Genomic DNA, 18,749 nt, shown 5'->3' with positions numbered 1-18,749 from the left:
GTAATATTTAATAATTGCCGCCTCGGAAGGTTGACCGTGACACCGCCTCTAGCCCGTCATTAAAAAAAAAAGAAATAACCACTAGGGGGCGCTGTGGTTAAGTGACCTTGGATGTGGTCCTTCCTGGTGACTCGTCGTAGAATCTATCAAACAGATGTTTACAATAAAATCAGGCGGCTTCATGGAATTAACTCAGCTTGAGGTCTTGATGTACCATAAAATAAATCAAGAATAGAGGTATTCAGAAACACAAACCTTTATTTTTTTAAATATGACACTAAATGCAAGTCTCTAGGCCAGCATTATTTTTTTCCTTAAAGAAAGTCCATTCAACCACATCTTTTTAAGATCCACGTAAGAAAGACATTCATCTTTCTTTTTTCTTTTTTTTTTTTTGAACGCATGAAAAGAATCATTAGTTTAAACATTCGAACATATCAAAACAGCATGCATAACAGCCCGCTTGTGTCACGCAAAGACCACCGAGGGAGGGGGCGCGGCGGGGAGACGCAAACAAGCTGCGGCTGGGAGCTGCAGTGCCCAGAGAACAGACGTGCCGTAAAGAAAGGTGTCCTACGAATAAATAAATTAAGACAAAAGCTGACGTAAACGTTGGTGGAGAAGGTGTCGACCGGCCATCGGGCTTCCCCCTCCGCAGGTCAGTGGTGCGTTTCCAGCTCCACGATGGTCCACTCCCCCTGCGGGGAGGCGGCGTCTTCCGGAGAGAAGCTGGTCACAGTGATGCTGGTGGAGGAGTCCTCCATGGGTGAGATGAGCTCTGCCCAACGCTTGAAGGTCTCCTTCTCCGGGGACAAGATGGCCTGCGTGTCCAGGCAGTCACGTGAGAGAGACAGGGTCTGCTTGATGAGGTATTGGGCCAGGTTGAGCTCCTCGGGTACCGGGTTTATGACGCCCAGGCTGGACTCGTGGTCTGAGAGCAGCTGCTTGAGCAGGCTCCAGTCTCGCTCGGCAAACTCGCTGCTTTTGTCCTCATCCCCTCTCTGCTTCTCCTCCCGCGGTTTAACCGTCCCGCGCTCAAACACTTCCCCCGCGTCCATCTCGTAAATGGGAGAGAGGGCTTTGGATGGCGGGCGGTCAAGTTTGCAGGTTTGATCCAGTCTTTCGCAACCAATGTCGCCTAAAAACAATTGACAATACTGCAAAATGACAAACTGTTCCACTCCTCCACAAGTCTTCTCAAAAAAATCAAATCGTCGTCAACCAAAATAACACAAAATTACTGAAATATTACCCTTAAAGTGGCTGTGTACTTTAGAACACCCCCCACGAGCAGTGAGGTCAGGTGACGAGGGAACATTACACCCAAATAACTGGCGATAAATCATTATCTTTTAGTCACCCGTCACCTGAAACACGAATGTCGGGGTGTTAACAGCTTCCTTAAAGGTAATGCACAGAGTAAAAGCTTCTCTAAATGCGTCTCTTCGTCTGCCCACACAGGTGTTTTCAATGTTGGGAGGTGTGTGTGTGTGTGTGTGTGTAGGTTTCACTGGAGGACGCTAACAGTGCAGTGGTTTCTTTTGACATTCTTTGTGTTTTTTTTAATTTTTTTTATGCTTTATCAAAAACGACAGACACAAAGTCATTTGCGTGTTGACCCTGTTTGGTGCTGCGGCGGGTTTTCCTTTTTTTGAATTCGATCGGGAAACAAGGAGACAGACAGCGAAGCCACGACAGCTGCTCTACAAAACATCACGTAATCTCACAGGTGTTTGCGTGTGTGAGGGGATGGGAGAGAAGCTAGCGGCGCTACACCGAACCTGCAGATCATAAGTCTATATGAAAAGAAACAGGTTCCTCTGGTGGATGTTGAAGATCTACTGGGCACCACAGAAGGCAATGTGGGAAAATAATGAGAATCAGATGATGGGGAGTGATGACAAACAGTAGCATGCAATTTGCGCAGTGCAAAAAAACACCACCACCAACAAAAAAACAACAGAAACTCAGGAACGGCTACATTCTTGCAAAGAAATAAAAACAAAAACAAAGGAAGGTGCAAAAGGAAAAACTGCCAGCACAACAAATTTTTCGTAGCAGCAGCGGCAGCCTAGAGACACCGGTTCAGCGCAGACATTTCCGACACCATGTCCGGCGCCGTTCCAGGGGAGACGGCGAGACGAGGACAGACGTCGCCGCCCGGAGCTTTCCAGCATCAACCCCGGTCTCTGAGATGGGTTTTTGGTTTTGGGTGAGGAGGAGCGTGCAGTCGGCGCCAATATCCTGAAAGGCCTGCCGCCATTTTGACAGCTAATTGTGTTTTACAGAGGCTCAGACTAATAATGCAAACAAGCATTAATTATACAAATAATCCACAAAACTTGGGTTTTGGTTGGTAATTTTTAACATATCACAAAGTCTCGTACAGTCCATACTGCTGTACTGCAGTCTAATCGTCATGGCAAACGCAGTATCATAATCATGTACTTTATTAATGGGATTCCAGCTGGACCCTGACACTGTCAAGCAGTGACCTCTAGTGGTGAGAAAGTTGACAGCAGCATCATGCAACTCAAGATATTTATCTTTTTTTAATTTTTAAGTTCATTTTAAATTTCTTTGCATAGCAATCTAACGTCTAAGCAACTCCTTGGTTTTTCACATTTCAACAAATTTTAATCCTGAAACCTGAAAGTTAATCCTTAAAGTTTCAAAATATTGTGCATAAATTGTGACCAGTAGTGATTTATCATTTGTATTTTAGACTTTAAAGAATCCAAACACACGGAAAGAGAAAAAAAAAAAAAAAAAAAAAAAAAAAAAGAGGAGCCGGAGTGTGTTGTCATGCTCTAGGACAAGAAGTCATGATTGGGGAGGAGGGGGTTCTGGAACAGTAGTTTCTGCCGGGCGGCATGACGACGTATCATCTCCCTTCATTTTTTTCTTCTCTCCTCCAACAAACAATCAAGTTGATGTTAAAATGCTCCGGGCAAGTGACTGACTGCGTTGGCTGACCCGCGACCTCAGGAGGCTAATCCACCACGGGGAAAGAGAGGAAGAAAATAATCCTCCCCCAAAAAATTTCTTATGTACATAAAAGTGCATTGGTATATCTATGTCACAGGCCTTGTCAGATTCTTTTTCCACAAATACAATCCTGCGATGAATCTGAAATGTACATTTCCCCATCTCTTTTTAAATCTTTTTTTTTGTGTGTGCGTGTGTGTGTGTAAACTGTGTTACTGGGGCCGACGGGCCTCAGACTGAAGGTAGTTCAGTTGTTTGATGTACAGTTCAGTTTATCTGACTGTGTGGTTGGTTGGTTGTTTTGTTTTGTTTTTTTTTAAAAAAAAAAAAAGGATATCGAGGTTGCAAATTCAAAGGACTACAGCTACGGGGCTTGGGTTGGGGTTTGGGGCATATCGAGCCACGGGAAGCGTGATTCGATTTCCGGATTTGAACTTGCACTGGTAACCAGCTGCTCAACTAGTACACTCGATAATATCCTTTTTTTTTGTTTTTTTTGTTTTTTTTTTCAGTTGAGGGTCGCGGCCGTGGGGAGGTCCGGGAAGCGGAGCGAAGGGGACATGAAACTGCCGGAGACAATGGGTATTTGAGGGGTGTAGGGGGGGTTTGGGGTAGGTGGGGAGAGAGGGGGGGGTCAAGGAAGAGTCCATAGATCATACGTTACCTGCTGGAGATTGTGCTGCATTAACGGGGGAGTCGCCTGTCAGATGCGGCTCATTTAAGTCAAGGTGTAAATCTGCCTTTTTGGTCTCCGGGAGGCCGCCGTGGCCTCTCCGCTGCCCTCCGCTGGCGTATTGCTCAGTGTGCCGCAGATCGAGGTGGCATGGGCGCTCCTGGGGAGGGAGTTCTCTGGTGTCTGTGGCCGCCGGGGGCTCACCGGGCTTCGCCTTGTCCTCCTGGAGCTCGGTCAGGAACACGGGGGATTTCTCCCCGTCGCCCCGTTGGTCCTCTTCACCGGGACGTACCGGGTGGTCGTGTTGCCCGCCATCGTTCGGGGGAGCCGTGGGTTCGCTGTGGAATACCTCAGATGGAGTCTGGGTGCCGTCGGGCCTTTGAGGCGGAGTCTGGGCCCCGCCCTCCTCCGAGCCCAGCTCCTCGCACTCGTCGACGGAGAGCAGCACCGAGCGTCGGAAGCCGGTGGCGGGCTGGTAGTCCGTCTGCTCATTCTCCTGGTCCACGCCTTCGTCATCGAACGCTAGGTTGACAATGCCCTGAAACTGTGGCGATGGCTCGGTCGGCGGCGGTGGCGGTGGCAGCGGCTGGCCCTGACTCGGGACCACCTCCACTTCTGACCGCTCATCCTCCGTCTCCTCCTCGTCCTCCTCCTCCTCGGAGGAGAAGAGCTGGTGGTCGGGGACGCTGTTGGCGATCACGGTGGCTTCAACTTCAGAATGCTCCTCCTCAGCAGGGGCCTCGTCCCTGTGCAGCCAGGAGCGCGGCCGCCGTCGAACCCCCTCCTCCTCGCTGGTGGTCTCGGCCTCTCGCCCGCGCAGCCGTACTTCCACCCTCAACCCGGCGTTGCCCTCATACATCTTCAGCTCTTCGGGGGTGCTGGTGTCGCTGCTGCTTCGACCCAAGAAGTCGTGGCAGCGCATTGTGCCGCACTTGGACACGCCCCTGTCGTTGGAGCAGTCGTCGTCCTGCGACCCCCCGGCGTCGTAGTCCTCGGAGCGTGGCTTGATGTCGTCCGAGGAGGTGGTGTGCGTGCTGGCGGTCTCCGACTCGGGGCTGACCTGGTGGTGGATGCCGCTCCAGGAGTCCTCCTGGGGAGTGCTTCCCACACTGCAGGGGGTGAACACCGCCGGACGCTCGCCGTCTCTCGGCGAATTAGGGGAGCCGATGGCGTGGACCTGCGCCCCGCAGACACGAGCGGGGACGGCGGGGCCGGGAGACTGTCTCCCGGTGTGGCCCTCACTGACGGACTTGACATGAGGGAGGTCGGCGGCGACCGGTGTGACGGTGTTCTCGCTTTCTGCCACAGCAGGGTTGGCTGGCGGGCTCGTCTCAGAACTCTGCCTGGGGCCAGACTCTGACGGTAGTTGATCTCCGATGCCGGTCGGCGCCAGCCGGTCCGAAGGCACAGGGTCAGAGTAGGCGGAGTCCCCTGTGTTTTTATCTGCTTCAGGTTTCCAGTCTGGCGTTGTGGCGCCGGCCTCTTCCTTCCCTTTACCCCCTGGCCTCTTCAATGCGGCGGTTCTGGAGGCTCCCACGGATTTGGGTGACACTCTGTCCGCAGAGCTCTCGTTCCCCGCCCTGGGCCGTGCAGATGACTTGGCGGAGACGACTGACGACTGCCTGGAAGCAGCCGGTGCGGCTTTCGTTGGTTTAGCGCCGCCTTTGGTGGAGGTCGCCGTGGCCGGCGTAGCTTTTGGGCCCTTCTTCTTTGGATTTTCGCTGACTGCTCTGTCTGCTGCTGAGGGTTTCACACCGTCCTTGCCATCCTCTTTCCTTGGGGAGGCTGGCTTTTTGGTAGGCTTGGCGACTAGAAACACAGGAGGAGGAAACAGCCGGTCATTAGCGCACCGCCCAATGCCGGAGGCTGAATTGAAAAGAACTGCGCCCCGAACCTAACCTTGGTTGTCGGTCACTCCTCTTCCTTTGGCGTCCGCTTTTGGTGCCGCTTTCTCGGCGGCACCCATCCTGGCTTTTCCGCTCGGCTTGTTTGTGGGACTGTGATAACGGGAACATAAAAAGACAAGGTCACGCGTTTATCTGCGGCGGATACTACAATCAAAACAGTAATTTATGAGAAGACCTGCTGGCAGTAAAAATTTTATTCATGTCTGTCACCAGCAGGGGGCAGCAGGGGTGGGTCTTCAACCATTTTGCCAAGGACACGCCAGTGGGACATCTGCTGCTTATTAATGATTTGATATACTCCAGTCCCTCGTGGGGGAATTTATTTCCGGCTTTTGCTGTCTGAGCGCCAAAGGCTGATGGATTTTTAAGGATGACCGTCTCCTGCTGCCGGTACTGTTAAAAAAGCCATGGTCTGGATGCTGTGGTGTGGAAATGGGACACCGCGGGGTGAGGCTCACCTGCCGGTTTTTGCCGAACCTGAGCTTTGAGTGGGTTTCGTCAGTGGGGACTTGCTTGCCGACTTAGACTGGACTTTGGCCTTTGCTCCTTCAAAAAAAAAAATACAACACATCGGTTGTCAACACACACATTTCGAGGGTTGCATTCTGGCAGTGACTCCGCCCCCCCCGCCCACATAGCAGCTGATGCGGACTCCGACCTCTGCAGTCATGTCCGGACAGCAGGCGTCCAAGGAGCTGCCTGCCACACTCCATTATCTTAATGAATCTGCCCCCTCGTTTTCCCTTTGGGCGCCGTAGGGTGTTCACACTATCAATCAGCCTACGGCGCCGTCTCGGAGATGACCTCGCCAGGGTGAATTTATACATCACATGGCTAATTCTAATTCAACGCTAACTTTGCAGATAAACAAGTGTGTGCGTGTAAAATCCGAGGCCAGGTTGTAACGGTAGGTGACCGACTAGTTTTGACGCCGGGTGTTGCCTGGCGCTGGCGTTCACGCGAAGTAATTAGCGCGATTAGTAATTAGCATGACCGTTAAAAGCATTGTATTTGGTATCAGTGTACAATATTGGATGATTATGATGTAAAATTTACTTCCTGGTAACGCTCTGAACATTTACGGTAAATCTCAAGAGTTGAAGGATGTGAACCTGGGATGGAGAGGGAGTTGCTGCGGGGGCTGCTAGCGCCATTCTCTGGTGAGGCACAGTCCGAGGTGGAGGAGGCGCTGGGCTGAGCTGCGCTGCCGTCGGCCTTCCCAGCCGAAATCTTCGGGGCTTTCCCCGCTGCCGCCGTGTAGCTCGGCGGGGAGGTTTTCGGCCTGGCGCCCGGATTCGGCCTCTTTTCCACCCCGTGGGGGTTCTTCAACCCGTTGGCGCCGGCGCCATCTCGCCTGGCCCCCGTGGTTCCGGTGCCGTTGACAACCGGTGCAGCGGCGGTGGACGCCGCCTTGGCTTTGGCAGTTGCGCCCCGGTCCCCCGTCTTCCTCGTGGCTTTGGCTTTAGATGTTTGGTTGTCCGCCGGTTTGTTAGCCGTCCCCAGCGCATCAGACTTCATGGCTGACGCCGCGTGTCTGTGGAGGGGACTAGCGACAGGGGAGACCCTCTGGACCCTGATAGCTGGAGGGCTTTCAGGTGCGGATGAAGGGCATTTTAAAGGCTTGTGCTGCAGGATAGAAAAAAAGTTACCATGTAATTCCCAGTTGCTGCAAATTACAACCCAAAGACAGGATGCTACATACACAAAAACAGTGGATAGTTTTGTCTAACTACAGATCTTTTGATGCCTAACAACATTGACATTTTATGTTAGTGAATTAACCCCTGCGAGCTAGCGCTTGGGAGACAGGAGGGTACGGGATGTTTCCTACATCAAACCGGAAGCCAGACTGCTCCTGCTCCTGCCAGGGCTGCCGCGGGGGGGATTATTTGAGCGAGGCATCTGGCCGCGACCCCCCGGCTGCTCACTCCCTGCTCTTTTCTATGAGGGTGGGCTACATGTGTCATCCGGCAAGGGCTGGCCAACCACTGTAATCTTCGGCCAGGATTAACGCCAACTTACTCTCTGAACTGAAAGAGGAGCGTACACGTCTGTGTAGGAGACGACACTCCTAATCGGAGTCAAATACGAAGTGGATGGATGAGAATTACCTGTGAGCTGGTGAACACAGGCTTTTTACCCAGTCGCCGATTGTCCCCTGTGTCGATGGCATCTGTACAGACACAACAAGGTTGAGGCAGAAGAGCAGATTAGTCCGGGTTGTTGTCCCAGAACACCTAAATCCGTCTAGATCCGAGGTGAAAAGGGCTGCACTAGCTGGCCCTTCCGTCCACCCACCCACCCACCCACCGCTGTCACAACTGAGCGGCCCTTCTTTTCATTCACAATTTTCCCACCTCCACACCCCAGAGCCTACCGGCTGATCCGCACAAAAACAAGCGTTTGGATCAGACAGTCGCGTCTTCATCCAATTTCAGATTTCCGATTTATCCCATTTGATGGAAATAACCGGGGGGGGGGGGGGGGGGGGGTAAGAGCCGGGCTGCATTTCAAAGTAAGGGCTGATTACAATGGCATGAGATGGTCTGGGCAAGAAGCATGGGGCCGATACCGTCCGCGTCAATTATTCATGCGGGGCATTTCAACACACCTCCAGCTCGGCGGCGGCAGTCGGGCAACACAATATTTGCGCTGGAAGAGGAGACATATGACATGCAGAACCTCAAAGACGGAGGAGAGGTGGAGGGGGGGAGGGGGGGTCCACTCCCACCCATTAGAAAACAAGCAGAGCGCATCCGGTGGGTGCTTTGGAATATGCGGCACATGGGAAGATAAAATGTGCGAGAGATGCAACCTCTTAAGAGGGTTAACACCAGTGGGGCAGCTGTGCAGGAGGGGTACATCGGAAGCTGCTCTTTTTTTTTTTTTCCATTCTGTAAGGGCTACGTTGCATGGTGCAGAGCTACCGTCTCAGCTCAGGTTCTGATGAGCACACACAGGCACACACACACACACACACACACAGACACACACACTGCAGCATGAATCGATCTCCTTACCAGCCAGTATCCTTGCTCGGTGTTTGGCAGACAGGGTCTCCCATCCCTGTGTGTGGCGCACAGCGTACGAGCTTTGGAGCAGGAAGGTCCACAGTCGCCCGCGCAGTGTACAAAGCTCTTGCCTGAATGGCTGCCGGTGGCAGCGGGGAAAGGAAGAGAGAGAGTGGGACGGGGGAAGAATGGGTAACGGGTGTGCTACGGCACAGGCGAATCAGCAGCTGCTTGAGGAGCCTTTCACCATGGCAACAAACACCCCTCCTCCCTCCCTCCCTCCCTCCCTCCCTGTTTCGGCTCTATTGCGGAGCCCACTTGAGCTCCCCTTGAACCAAATCAGTGATGTCACTGGCTGATGTGCTTACTCCTGTTTCCACGCCTGCTTTGCGAGAAGAGGAGGGGCTGGGAGGAGCCGCCGCCAGATTAGAGGTGGACGCCGGCACATGTCACACTGCCCCTGCCTGCCTGGCCTAATCCATTCTGCCACACTGTACAGCAGTAACAGTGGGGGAGGGGGGCATTTCTTTTCAGCCTGGGTCACTTTCCCCTGCCAGCGGCTCAGCGACTGATGGGTGGGCTAATCACTCCTCCTTTTCCTCAAACACATAGAAATCTGACAGTGGGCTTTTCAGGATGATCGGAGCGCATAGAAATCAACGTACAATAACAATACTTTTACTTGAGGGTTGTTTTTCTTAAGTACCATCACTATCAATGCATACAGTATTTCTAGTTTAAATACTTCACTGAAAAATACAGTGAGTCTATGCAATTACGTTATTATTTGTACATATAGCTGTACTACAATGGATGATTTGGGATAATACATTTTTATATATTTGCAGTTTGATCTTGCCAACAGCAAGAGATTCAAGGAATGTATTCTGCAAACAAAGGATCAAAATAAAACCAAACTAACGAGAAACCCAGCTAGCGGTCATCTGTGGTATTGCAGCCTCTGGGTCACAACTGAGGGAGAGTGAGCTTCAAGCTGGACATCTTAAGAGCATCATCTGTGGTTTAGTGCATGAGTAAATGCACATTGACAGACTTGGGGCCGTCGGGGAATCCGGAGTTGGACGGTCAATATGCTGCTTAGGTACGGAACCCAAGCATTAGCGGCGCTGCAGTTGAGCGCGCCTGCTCTTTGAATGAATGATGCTTAAGGGGTTACGGAAGAGAAAAGGGCCTCGGTTCACCTCCTCCTGTTTTTCCCCTCGCGGCTCCAGGGGAGGCTCCTCCTCCGAGTCATCACCGCAGAGACAGTGCAGGGCGGCAAAGAGGTGGCAGCAGTTGTCCACCGTGGCGCCTTCTCTGATGGCCGAGCACAGCTTCTTCAGCAGAGTCGGCTCTCGGGTGAACTCCTCCCTCTGCAACGAGCGGACAGGACACTGAGGCGGGGGGGGGCCCGACCTTCCGTCACAGCGGGAGCTGCCGCCTTACCCTGCGCAGGTCCTGGAAGGCCTGGGTGCGGATGACGGCGGGGAGGCGGTGGACGATGAGGCGCAGGCTCTCCTCCTGCAGCTCGGTGGCCAAGCTCCGCACCTGCTGGGCCCACTTGACCTCCGGGAGGCTGCCGATCAGCTGCTCAGAGCCACAGAGCGTGGTGACCACGTTCTCCACGGTCTAGACAGAACCAACCGTTAGATCAACACTCATTCCGACTCACATATCGATCTGTGGAGCTGTGTGTGTGTGTGTAAGGGGGGAGGTTCCCTGAACACTCCAGCAGCTTTTGGCAGGCACCGGATGCCAGCGCTTGCCAAGAGGAGAACAATAAAAGCGTCCCGACTTTCCAAGTGGCTGCAGATCAGCGGTTGAACTCGTGTCTCAATAACCAGACTGAATCATTTCCCATCTGCCTACGTCCACATTGGAATTAGCCTCTTGTTAATAAACTGAGAATCCAATAAAGGCCATATTTCATTAGATTATGTTGATACGCCCTTCCTGTGAAAAAGAAATTAACACTGGAGGATGGGCTGCTGGCTGAGTGTGTGTGTTTGTGTGTATGGGTTCACCATGGTTTGGGTAACAGCAATCAGGCAGGCGCTGTGGAGCTCCGGGGAGAGAAGGGAAAAGTTCCTCTCACACCAGGTCTTCACGTAATGTTCAGCGACCCACCTGCCAACACAAGACGCCTTCTGTCACGGCACCAAATTAAGCCACTGTGTGTGTGTGTGTGTGTGTGTGTGACTGTGTGTTTAAACATGACAGCTGGAGTTTGGACACCCAGTGTTTCCTCTTGGGTTCAAAGTTGGAGGGGGACGAGGGTGTTGGTAAGGAGCTGCTGAGCAGGGAAAAGCGCCCCTCCACCTGTCATTTTAGTATGACTTATCAGAGACAACATGGCAAGTCCACACACACACACACACACACACACACACACACACACACACACACCAAATTGAGCTTGGGCTAACACGTCTTATCCTGCTGACCTACATTCACACACACTCCTCGCCTGCTTGCTGCAGTGTGACGCAGCGGCACGGGTTTCGGCTGCAGGAAAACACAAGACTTTTCAAGGCTGCGTGACGCTAGCTTTGCACATCTGCAGGACTCTTGTCGGTTAAATATCACCTGAGCGATAACGGCGGGGTTAGTGTGATGACTCCTGGGCTTCGAAGTCTGACGCCGATTTGAATTCCCTATCAGACGAAGATGCGAACGCTTTGCTAAAACGTCAGAAAATGTCAGCACTGATTTCAAAAGGCGGGTCAGGGGAGGACACTAAATTGGTATAACTGTAGGATTGACAGCTGACAGGTCCAGGTTAAACCCCGCCTCTTGCCCTAATGACAGCTGGGATTGGCTGGGATAAGAACACATTTCCCTTCATTAATAAAGTCGACAGCAAATGATGACGCAGCGACAACACCTCCTGCAGTGCTGGGGGTTACGACCCACCAGACCGGTCACTGTTTGGCGCTCTGTTGAATTCGCTACCCGTTCCTGCGGCAAGCAAGAGGAGGCACGGGCGCTCACCTCATGCAGAGGGTTTGGAGGTTCTGGAGACCTAAGGCGTGTGTGAGGGAGAGGCACTCCAGCACTGTCCTCTGGACACCGTCCAAGTGCTGCCGAACACGGGGATGCAACGACAGGACATACGGATTTGTGACATTAAACATAGAATAATGAGGGTGTAAGGGTGTATAAGGGTGCTGTGTACTTGTGTGTGTGTGTGTGTGTGAGTAAAATCACATTGGTGTTATATTACAAAAGAAAGGTTTATATTGATGAAGCTGATGAGACTTTTCGTCTCCACGACCGACCTTGGGGAAGAAGCGGCAGTAGTCCCGGGTCAGAACCATCTCCACCACATCTTTCAGACCCTCTAAACCCAGCATGTCTGCTGCCAGCACCACCTGGCTGGGAGTTTGGAAGGGGGGCAGGACACAGGAAAGGCAGGTCAATCTACTGTCCAGGCCATCTGTGCCATTTCTGGGATAACAATAATGATAATAATAAAAAAGCATTGCACGCCAAGTACCTGGCATTGGCTCCGGGGGGCAGATCTACGATCGCGCCGTACATGAACTGGAGGAGGATCTCCATCTCGTCCGCGCGCAGGCTGGAGAAAGGTTTGCAAACAAAACGTGAAATGAAAAACAGACTGTTGCTTTTTATGACGCGCTCTTCAAAAAAAAATATGCAAGAGGCTGAAAGCTGCCGTTACGATCCTCGATTTATAAACATGAACCTGGTTTTTAGCATAGTGGGTAACTCCGGTTACACTGGTTTAACTCCCTCTGTGCAACTAACACAGACATGAAGATGTGTGTCTATGTGTATGTGTGTGTGTGTGTTGGGGTGGGCGCAGAAATATGAGCACTGCAGCTCGATTCGAAGGAGCATCGAGAGGATGGCTGTGGTCGTTTCAAATTGATCTTTTGCAGAGATGAGCTGGTGTACAAATTAAGCCCCGAGAAAGAACACAGTGAAACAGAGGCTACTTGTCAGGGAGTTCTGCTTTCTCCCCGCGCACTGCACACCTTGCAGCCAATCGGGGCAGAGACGGACTGTCTAATGAGTGAAAGAGAGATGTTGGAATTAGCATAATGCAGGTCAGAGCGCTCAGGACGCAATGTGACCTAAACGGCGTGAAGTCCACCCTCATGCATCACCCTTGTATTCAAGATGGCCACATTAACGTGAGTCCGATCTCATGTGTGTCCAGGGGATATTATAATCACAGATGACAGGATGGTTCCCTTGAGGAATTATCCTCAACGTAGGTTTGTTTACTTGGGCGCGAGGCCTCGGGAGCCGCTCCTAACCAGGCAGGGGGAGCAGCTTCCTGGCAGGACAACCTTTGTCGGCGCACAAAACAAAAATGTGCACGCTTCAAACCCTCCAACTGGCCCAGGCCCAGGTGGGGGAGGGTACGCCGGATTATGTTGCTGATGCAGCGGTCTTACCCTTGCAGTGTGACACAGGGCCGGGAGCTCTCCACCCAGCTACCGCTCAGCATGGCTCGGAAGTAGTGAGACCGAGCGCACAGGATCGCCCTGGAAACAGAAAGGTCTCAGTCAGAGCCAACTTTGGGGTGTTTTGGGCATCAACCGGCTATTTATTTATTTTTGTTATTGTCCGTAAGAGGCTTAGAAAGGACTGGCAAAAATTGCTTTGTGTTCTCTGAAAACGCTTTTTAATCCCCACTAAGCCTCTGACACTGATATGGAAATGAGAGTGAGGTAAAGCCGGGGACAGGCTACGCAACTTTTTGCCGCAGTTACAGATGTTGAGGAGACTTGGGATTCTCACTGGTTTCAGATTTCTTTATTGAGACTGAAACGCTGGGGATTGAACACTTACCTGCAGGGGATCGGGCAACATGATTGGTCAAACCAACTGAAGACGAATGATCGCATCTCAAGAGCGACCATGTCGATGAGAGTTTAAAGGGCAAACAAACATGGAGGCCAAATGGCTAGCGCAGCCATCTGCTCTTTCCTCCATGAGTGTAATCCAGTTTAGATTCGTCCCTCCCCCTCTTTCGCTGTTCACCATAGGTGTTTCCGACATATCTTTTTCCCGCGAACGCCCCCTCTATTTCATTGTCTATCGGAGACACATCACCAATCGGGTTGCTTCAAGTCGGCTCACAAATCCAAAGGTTTTCGATTGACAACAACTGAAGTTGGGTTTGGTCTCTCTCCCTCACGTGCTAACGGATTAGCCATGCCCACAGTACGCAATAAGCCACACCCACTGCCCCGAATTTGCGCTGGGTGGCGCCGACCCTGCCCGACTGGGGGAGAAACCGGCAGTGAAAATGGTGCAATGTGTGCTTAGTTTGATGGGGAAGCCGGACACACGACGCCCATCCCGAGGTGCGGCGGAGTGGATTTCTTTTTGCCCCCAAAAAGCGGCTGTATGGTTGTTTGATACAGATTTGGAGAAGATTATAAAAAAAAATCTGCCTTGACTTGGTTTATCCCGCGCGGATGTTTGATCACACATCACTGATGATCAATCGGATCAATAGGCAACCGCTATTAAAACAACGTTTAGAACATTCCAGTGGACACCTGCATAACCAAGGACAGAATGCTCCATCTCTGGCTGTGGGCAGGGGGAGGAGGGGGGTGTGTTTCTACCTTACACCTACTTCCTGATCCATTGGTTGTGTGTGTGTGTGTGTGTGTGTGTGTGTGTGTGTGTGTGTGTGTGTGTGCATGTGTGTGTTGAGGGTCTTGGCGATTCGATGCGAAAGCAACAGCTGGAACCTGGACAGCATCCTCTCTCTCTGCTCCCAATTGGGAGAAGCCTGTCTCCATGGTTACCAGCTGCACTGCTGCCTCTGTGTCGCAGCACTACCACCCTGCCTCAGGTTAACGGCGCTTGTTCGGACTCCAGCTGTAGGGAGTTGGATCTGGCAGATGCTACTGACGAGTCCTGGAATCCCCCTCCATCTTTCAGGTTGTCCTACCTGTGGCAGGAGAACACTTGCTCGCCTACGCGGATGCTGATGTCACACAGCTCCTTCCTCTGGTACAGCTCGAGCAGGTCGGCTCCCAGGCCCGACGCTGGTTCGAGGACCACATCTGGGGGGAGACGGGAGATCAGTGAGGAGGTCTGTGTGTGTGTGTGTGTGCATGTAAAAGAGGTAGCAGTTATAGGGAATACAAATCATTTTCCCAGGCCGAGTCTTTAACCGTCCATTGTGAAGAAATTAGGGCCAAGATCAAGAATGGGATTAGCCTCTTAGTGGATTATGGCTGGGATTACACAATGATGGGAACCGGGACGGGTGGCGGCGCTGGCGTGGGCGGCAAGAGAAGGTGAGACGGAAAGGTCATGTGATCTAGAATGACCTGGTTGGTTACCTGAGCCAGCGGGGCTGCGCCGGTCCGACGGTTCGGGGTCACACAGGGACATTTCTGGCTCCCTGTCGAGCGGGATTGGGATTATTTCATCTGAGCGCAGGCTCTGCTCGGCGGTGTAGACCTGCCTGGAATAGAGGGGAGGTGGAGTCCAATGAAAACAAGACCTCCAAACTGATCTATATCATACTGGCTCAAGCACCTGGTGAGGCAGCGGGTGACCTCAGGACGTTTATTTCATCTCAGGATCTTTCCACGACACCCAATTTCTGGTTATATGGCATATTGAACAGATGATTAGACCGACGCGGTATTGTTTCTGGGTTGCTGTAGAGAGTCAGGACACTGGCTCCTCACAGCTGCTCTTAGAGCTAGCCGCCATTGGCAGCAGCCATAAATAAAGTTAACCTATTTCGAAGAAGCTTGGCTCGCGGGGGGAGGGGGCTCCAACACAGCCTTCTCTGGATCCAGGTCGCCATTTCCACATGTGGCAGGCGCTTCAGACGAAAAAAAGATGCTCAAGACACTGCTGTAGCATGACTCTGCCGTGAATTTATAATGAGGCAGATGGTAAATCTGCAGCTCAGGAGGTTTCTCGAAACTCCCTGAGGAATTCTGTGTTTCCTGCTTCATTCAAAAGTTGAGCATGGCTCATTTTCAGGTTGATTAAAATGAGGGGAAAATGGAGTCAGAACGTGGGCGAAGACTTTAAAAAGCTTGGCCGGGAGCCGGTGGGTTGATATTAAATATGGATCGAGAAAACTGCACTCAGGCGCCACCATGTGGTACCCAGTGGTATCGGCGGATGCCGTGAACCGCTCCCCCATCTCTGTCAGGGCACCCACCTGACAAAGTTCTTCAATCCTGGGGGGTCGGCGGCGGGCAGGCGGAGGACAGCGGCATCCAGCTGCCCACGCAGGATATGAGGAGCTCTGGCCAGCAGAACCGCCCGATGCACCTGCAGGGTTTGTGATCCCGCACAGAGGCACACGTCGGCTTCCAGCTCATCCTCAAGCAACCTGTAGGTGGAGAGGGCAGATTGGAAACGTGAACACCCTGTGCTGGGTGCGAAAACACCAAAACTTTGAGCGGCGAAGGCTCCAGAGGAGAAGATAGTTGACTTGGAAAGCTCTGATCACAGACTAGAATCAATATGAGAAGGGGAGAAGGTCTGTCCTGGTGATTGACAGGCGAGGGAGCAGGTCTTGGCCGTTCTGATTGATGATGGGTCCCTCCAGACGCAACGGGTGGAAATACCGTGTGTTTCTGCTCGTTAAACCAGCATTTTATGGCTCTGAGCTCGTCTATCGCAAAAGATTTACTGCGCACGCACGCACACAGTTCTTTTGCTCATGCTGCCGCCCAGGAGTAAAATAACGTGTGCAAGGCGCACTCGAGAAGACTCATGCTGAGACATCGATACGCCACTGCAAAAATCTAAATATATTCCTATCGATCAGAGAACCTCCAAGATCCTTCCAGAAAACAATCGGTAATTACTGAGCAATTGGGCAGGTGGATATTTTTGTCGATGGGCCAATTTGATCAGATTTTTTTCCTCCTTGGGCCTGCAACCATGTTCCATACTTGCCGAGACAGGAACTGGTCGTCACTGTTCTTCATCACTTCCTGTCAGAGCCTGTTTTTGGACGCATGGTGTCACCCTTCGTCCCTGAGTATGTAAACTGTATAGAAAGAGTTAACAGACTTCCTCCCATGTCTCCTCAGGCAGACAACCTAACCGTTTTGCTAATTAGGATAGAACGAAGAAACTTCAAGTATCCGATGGTTGTATTTTTCGCAGTGCGCTGAATGAACCAAACACCTATGCCGGAAGCAACCAGACCCTGGTTCCATGCTGTCGTCATGGCGATCCTTTTTTTTCTCCCTGGCATGTTCCTGGTTTCAGACCTGATTCCAGTGTTTAACCCTGGACTTCAAGCGTGATGGGAAATAACTGGGTTCCACTTCAGTGACCTGGAAGAGCCCAGCAGTTCGGATATCAATCCAGTGGCCCGTTTCCTCGCTCGAGAGTGAGCTTGGCGTGGCCCTGAGGCGGGCATGCCAGGCGCCACTGACCCAAAAATCACTCAACTTGAGGCCGAGCAAGCCGTGGGAGGAAACTGATGAGGCTCCTGCTGCAGTCGGTTTTATGCCGGAGGCTGAAGGGGAATCTATTGGGCACCTCCTCCTCCTTGGCCGGTCTGTCTGAGGAAGACTGGCGGCTCGCTAACCTTCTAGGTCACAAACACACAATGCCCATCCTGCCGTGAAGATCTGGATGCTCCTTCATCCTCACAACTTTCACCATATTTGTGTTTCTTTTCAGTTCTGGAGACCAGAACTATTTGACTTTATGGATTTAGATCACAGGCCAGGCCAACCTATTTTTATTTTTTGGGCAATATGAAAATCTCTGAAGTAACCTTATAGCATTGCGAAAAAGATATTTGACCACAACTTCATGACTCACCTGCTGAAATCTTCAGACAAAGCCTTAGACAAGCCTCTTTTCAGCTGATTTTTGTGTTTGCGCTCTTTGGCCTGGAATTCCCTGGCCACCTCCGTGGTGATCATGGCGTGTCAGGTTCTCTGAGGGACAAGGGGTGGGGCGGGAGTCAGAGGACACAGGTCACGACATCAAGTCACAAGCAATGGAGAAATACAGGGAACGGAGGGAGCTCTCTGGAGCAGTATTTCAATAAAATTGCACATCACTGCATGATGTTTTATCATCCTGAAGGAAGAGTTTAACATATAAGCAGTTCCTGCAGGTGACAACACTGCTTTAGTACACGGCAGCACCACACAGGCCAATCCAGTGACAGTAAAATCAGGACAATATCAATATGATTCCTTTAACCCCTATAAAATGCATACATAAATATATATCCTACACAGACTATTGAGTTGTAACTGATAAATATCTAATCCTGGTTATTAGCGCGGCGGTGATGCCTCAGTTACGGGGAAACACTGCCCCCGCGTGGCTCAAAATGAAAGTACAACCGCTAAAGCCACGGCTAATTAACAGCGCTTTCTTAAGTTTAGCCTGCTCTCGGTAGAGGTTTATCCGGTGCAGTTGCACCCGTTCAAACACGGAAAGCGGCGTCGACGTGAATATTCGGTCCGTTTTGCTGTTTAAAGCGCAATGCTATCACTCTTCATCTTCCTTTCGCCGCTAGCATGCTAGCGCTAGCTAACGTCAGCTCCCGCTGAGAACAGGTAGCGTTAACTTTCTCCGCCCAGAAACCCCGAACACCCGGGCGGTTAAATACAGCTACGTGGGTAAATTGCGCCCGATAAATTTCTGTGAGTATAATGTGAGGTGGTAAACATAAATAGACTTATTCATGTTGACCCACTGACCGACGTTGCTGGCATCTCGCTGCACTCTGCTGGCCGGCCGCTAGGACACGGTCTGTAAGGAGAGGCGCCTCGGAAGCTGGAGCGCATGCGCACTTTGGACAAACCTGTACTAGATGATGCGTTCAATGATCGTGGGACACTTGGAATAAAAACGCGATCCGTCTCCAACCTTCTGGGCTGTTCTGCGACTATGATGCTGTTGTTCCCCAAATTCAGCAAAATCTAAAAATAATATCACGCCACTCGTTTATTTAGTTGAAAATAAAAGTTCATCAATGACAATTTCAATGGGAGGAAGGAGGTATTTGTGGCCCCAGTGGCTAATCTTACATTGATGTGTTCTTTTAACAGTCCCTAAACAGCCCCTCTGATGATATCTTGACATTACTGGTAATAATTACATCAATGGTAATGTGAAAGCTGAGAAAAAGCCCATCGTACAATATTGACGCAAAAAACTTACAATGAA

General features: G+C 51.4%; 1 protein-coding gene across 1 annotated transcript; it reads right to left on the bottom strand.

Moving 5' to 3' along the window:
- Positions 1–240: 240 nt before the first annotated feature.
- Positions 241–18,325, bottom strand: btbd8 (BTB domain containing 8). The gene is made up of 19 exons (XM_086145169.1): positions 18,281–18,325; positions 17,385–17,503; positions 15,757–15,930; positions 14,915–15,039; positions 14,518–14,632; positions 13,004–13,093; positions 12,076–12,156; positions 11,858–11,954; positions 11,571–11,659; positions 10,604–10,706; positions 10,026–10,208; positions 9,782–9,952; positions 8,589–8,718; positions 7,680–7,741; positions 6,681–7,194; positions 6,027–6,114; positions 5,561–5,658; positions 3,653–5,470; positions 241–1,138 (listed from the first exon to the last, which is right to left on the bottom strand). Exons 2-19 carry the CDS (start codon positions 17,486–17,488, stop codon positions 660–662), a joined length of 4,521 nt encoding a protein of 1,506 aa, XP_086001295.1. The 5' UTR covers positions 17,489–17,503; positions 18,281–18,325; the 3' UTR covers positions 241–659.
- Positions 18,326–18,749: the final 424 nt, after the last annotated feature.

Source organism: Fistularia commersonii, chromosome 1, assembly GCF_037954325.1.
Source record: "Fistularia commersonii isolate RoL2024-O1a breed Wild chromosome 1, RoL_Fcom_v1.0, whole genome shotgun sequence".
In the NCBI taxonomy this organism is placed as follows: domain Eukaryota; kingdom Metazoa; phylum Chordata; class Actinopteri; order Syngnathiformes; family Fistulariidae; genus Fistularia; species Fistularia commersonii.
The sequence above is the reverse complement of the archived record's forward strand: the minus strand, read 5'-3'. Positions and strand labels throughout refer to the sequence as shown.